At 38.5% G+C, this 3,951-nt stretch overlaps 1 protein-coding gene across 9 annotated transcripts in view; it reads left to right on the top strand.

Annotated features, from left to right (window-relative positions):
• The window catches only part of ZNF521 (zinc finger protein 521), a 294,631-nt gene that overhangs the window by 235,594 nt on the left and 55,086 nt on the right, over positions 1 to 3,951 (top strand). For 4 of the 9 annotated variants that reach the window (XM_025213994.1, XM_025213989.1, XM_025214036.1 and 1 more), the window contains one exon: positions 1,327 to 1,392. The exons of 2 other annotated variants lie outside the window; for them this stretch is intronic. In XM_025213994.1, coding sequence (XP_025069779.1) covers positions 1,327 to 1,392 — 66 coding nt within the window. Of the gene's footprint in view, positions 1 to 1,326; positions 1,397 to 3,951 lie in introns of those variants that run through there. 3 more of the 9 variants (XR_003095998.1, XR_003095999.1, XM_025214019.1) reach the window with 3 other exon arrangements.

Genomic DNA, 3,951 nt, shown 5'->3' with positions numbered 1-3,951 from the left:
TTCCCTACAGAGGAACCATATAGCTTGGTTCTGACATTAATATATGTTTTAACAATGAGCATTTGCAATTCACAAAAATCACAAAAATGGCACCATATATAGCACAAGAAAAAAAAACAACAACAACTAAGCAACCCCGATTATTGTCTTTCTGCTTTACAAACTGGGAAACCTTTCACTGTAGGGATCCCTTTAATTGTTTGGGAACAATTCTGCTCTCAGATATACTAGTGTGAATTCATGTGGCCAATAGAGAATATCAAAATGAAAGCAGCATCAGTGAGAAAAGACTCTAACCCTTTTTGTCATGGGAGCTGCCTACATTACTGTATAATGAAATCAAATGCAGAAATATAGGAAGGTTAAACCCAGCTGAAATTGAGCTTTCTCATGCTCTCCCAAGCAAAAACAGCAAACAAAATTAGACTTGAATGATACAGAGGTTACACAGCATTAAATGGACTTTAATATTCTATATGGGAAATTTTCTAACTGGTGCTGCTGTTGGGCTACGTGAAGAGTCGAGTTTGGAAGCCCAGTTTCAGTTGTAATTTCTACATTGCCCTGAGGTCCTCATGCACCCGTCCCATGTTCCTTCCCCTCTTTGTTTGGAGGTGGGGGCGGGGGGCAGGAGTAGAGAAAAAGCAGTCAAGAGGGCAGGAGGTTGGTGCATTCTTAAATGAGCTGAAGTTCTGGGTCAGTATGCCAGCTATAGCTGTTCACTTAGGCAGTTCCTTTACCTGTGTAATAACAAGCCAGTAAGCTATATTCCTGATAAAAACATTCAACTCTGATTTTAAAAAATTGTCAGTAGTATCTGCCTTTCCATATCTTTAAACATTAGGAAATCGAATAGTTACTGTTCTAATAAATCATAATGTTCAGAAATGCAACAAAGCAATGTTCTAGTTAATTCTTTTATTTCTGTCTTTTATTCTGTTCTTTCTTGTTACTTCTTTTCTCCTTTGTTCTTTTTTTTTTAATTTTATTTTAAAGGAAGCAGGCAATTCTTTGTAGCTTGGATAAGCTGCTTTTCAGTGTTTAGAGACTTTCTCCTCCAAACAACTAGTGGCTTTGTGCCAAAAAAAAGACGACCCTGACCCTTGCTGTACACTCAGAACAAAAAAATACCTGATGAGAGTTGTGTACAGTACATAACTCGTACTGCGGGTCCACTGCTGTGTGGAATTAATATTGACTAGTCGACTGTCATAGTGCTTGAAGATGTTTTCCCTGTAGACCTAACTTTAGAACAGGTTGCATTTCGTTTATGCTGCTTGAAATATCCTCTTTCAATTTTACCAATTTGTGATTTTTTTTGTGCAGTACTCGAAGGTAGATATACCTGTACTTCCACCAGTTCCAGAGGTCCCAGACGGGTGGGCATTACTAGTAGGTATTTAACATCAAACAACAGAGAAAGCTACTTCGAGCAAAAAGCATGAACAACAAGAAAAAACTGCACCTAACACAACAAGAAAATATTATATTTAAAGTGAATGCACAATGCTAAAACAAGCATTTGACTTCTATTACACTGTTCTTGCTACCCTGTTCTTAATTCTTCCAAATACAAATGTGACATTTTTTATTAGTTATATTTTTCTCCTACAGTTTGATAACTACTTTACCCAGGCAGTCTCTGTTCAGATTGTAATTTTACTTTACCTAGAAATCTTGATACAAAATACTTTCTTCTCTAAGAGAAATGTGTTCTCAGCCCAGGACTGAGAGCAAGGAATTGCGAAATTCTAATCTTGACTCTGACACTGGTTGTGTTTGTAGCCTTGGGTAAATTAAGTACGACCTGATGCTGGGTCCAGTGATATTTAATGCATTTTATCATCGCCTTTGTTGGGCAAAGGATCAGGTACTTGGCAGCTCAGTTTCCTTATCTATAATAAAAAGATACTAATCCATACCTCACAGGAGCATTGTACGGATTAAGGGCCTGATCTTGCACTCTTTTGAGCAATTTATTCCCTTGAACAGTCTCATTTAGACAGACAAGAAGTCTGCTCACCTGACTTAGTTATTCTAATGCACAAATATTTATGGGATCAGTCTCTAAATTTTGAAGAGGTAAATGCTGAGCTACATTCATACTTCTACAAATAACTCATAAATTGCAGTTTATTCCCAGTGGTATTAATTTCCTTTTTTCCCCCCTACTTGCAGAGAAAATTATTTTCAGAATATGCCATATCACACAGGGTTTCATTGCAATGATTGGTGTAACCTTGTGATGTGTGTATGATACAAGACACAACACAGTGTTTTCCTCCTTTTAAATAAAAAAACAGTATTAAATACCTTTTTTTGATACAGTTACAGACAAGGAGTAGCAAATTATGCATGTCCCATAAATTGGCAAATAGCCCTGTTGCTTAATTGTTGAACTCTCTCCTGGTAGCCGGGTGCCCAGAAATGTTGTTCTATGGTGGAAAGGGCATTTGCTGCATTTAAATCTTTCTTACATGAACTGAAAACATGATAAATATTAAGAAGTTAGGATTTCTAGGTGCAGGAGTCCTTTCTTATTGTATACCAGCTTCCCAGGGCTTAGGTGTTTGGGGTTTTAATAGAACACACTGCTTAGGCACACGTGGTAAAAAGAGTTCACTTACATGCAGCCCAAGTGAGTGCAACCAAGCAAAAAAGTGAACAGTTGGTGAAGTGAAATGCATCCCTTGCTTCAGACAGAAATACAGTGGAGTGAGAGATACACTAGACTGGCTTTCACTTAAGTCGAGTTCATTTCAAAATCTGGCCCTGGAGAGATGAACTTTTACTTTAATTGAGGAGGTGGATTCCAGTGCTTGTTGTTCCGACAGTCAGCACCCTTCTCTTCGTGGCATCAGCAGTAGTCTACAAAAAGCAGCAGGGTCCCTTAGCCTTGTCCCACAATGCTTCTGGGAGCACTGCTGGATGTCAGGCCTGAGTAGCTCTCCTTTGACATTTTACTGTACATTCTCTCTCCTCTCCAGTACAGGCATCACTTTAATAGCCAGTGTTAACAGGAAGGGGCTATTTAAGAGGCCTCATCCTTCAGTTTGAGAGGCTATGCTTGCCTGAAGATGACAAGAGTAGGGTTTTGCATGGCTTCTAATGATAAAGAGAAGGGGAGGAGAAATTCTTCGTATTTTTCTCCCAACTTCCTTCAATGTGTCCCCTCCAGGGATAGGCACAAAATTGCCTTAAAAGTATTCTTTTTAATTTGAAAGAAAAAAAAGGGAGAGGGAGGAGGGACATTTATCACAGCAACAGATTTCCATACTGAAAAAAAAATCTTATGGATGAATTCCTAGATTTAGTCAAAACTGGATTGAGAATAAATGCCAGCACTAATAATACCCTGACTGTGTTGATATTTAGGCATGGCACTCATATAAATGTATTACAGGCAGTCCTCGACTTAAGACATTTCAAGTTACAATGATCGGCACTTACAACATTTATAAACTGACATCCTGTTTCGACTTTCTGATGTCAGTTTCGACTTTATGATGCTTGATCCAATGCCAAGCTACGCCAGCGAACAAGTTCGCTGCATCACTCATCTCCCTGGAGAACATCTGTCCAATCTTCCTTGAACACTTTCTTTAAGAAAGCAGACAAGACTCCAGAAAAACCTACAGCCAAGACTCCTGAGAAGACTCTAACCAAGAACCCTTCAAAAAGTCCAGCAAAGTCACTTCATAGAAGTCCTTCCAAATCGATAAGATTGCTCTTTACTAGGGCTGTGCGAAATTTCAACAGGTGTTTCATATTAAAGCTGTTTCAACTCGTTTCAAGTGCAAAACAGCGAAATTGAAACAAAATAAAAGGCTTCAAAACAGCTTTAAAACAAAACAAGGGAACTCGAAACATTCTGAAAGTTTCGAAAAGTTTTGAGTTTCAAACCCGGGCTTGCTTGCAGCTAAACAGAAACTAAAGATAGGGATGGGAAAG

Source organism: Alligator sinensis, unplaced genomic scaffold, assembly GCF_000455745.1.
Source record: "Alligator sinensis unplaced genomic scaffold, ASM45574v1 scaffold117_1, whole genome shotgun sequence".
Taxonomy (NCBI): Eukaryota; Metazoa; Chordata; order Crocodylia; family Alligatoridae; genus Alligator; species Alligator sinensis.
This window is presented reverse-complemented; position numbering and strand designations above follow the sequence as displayed.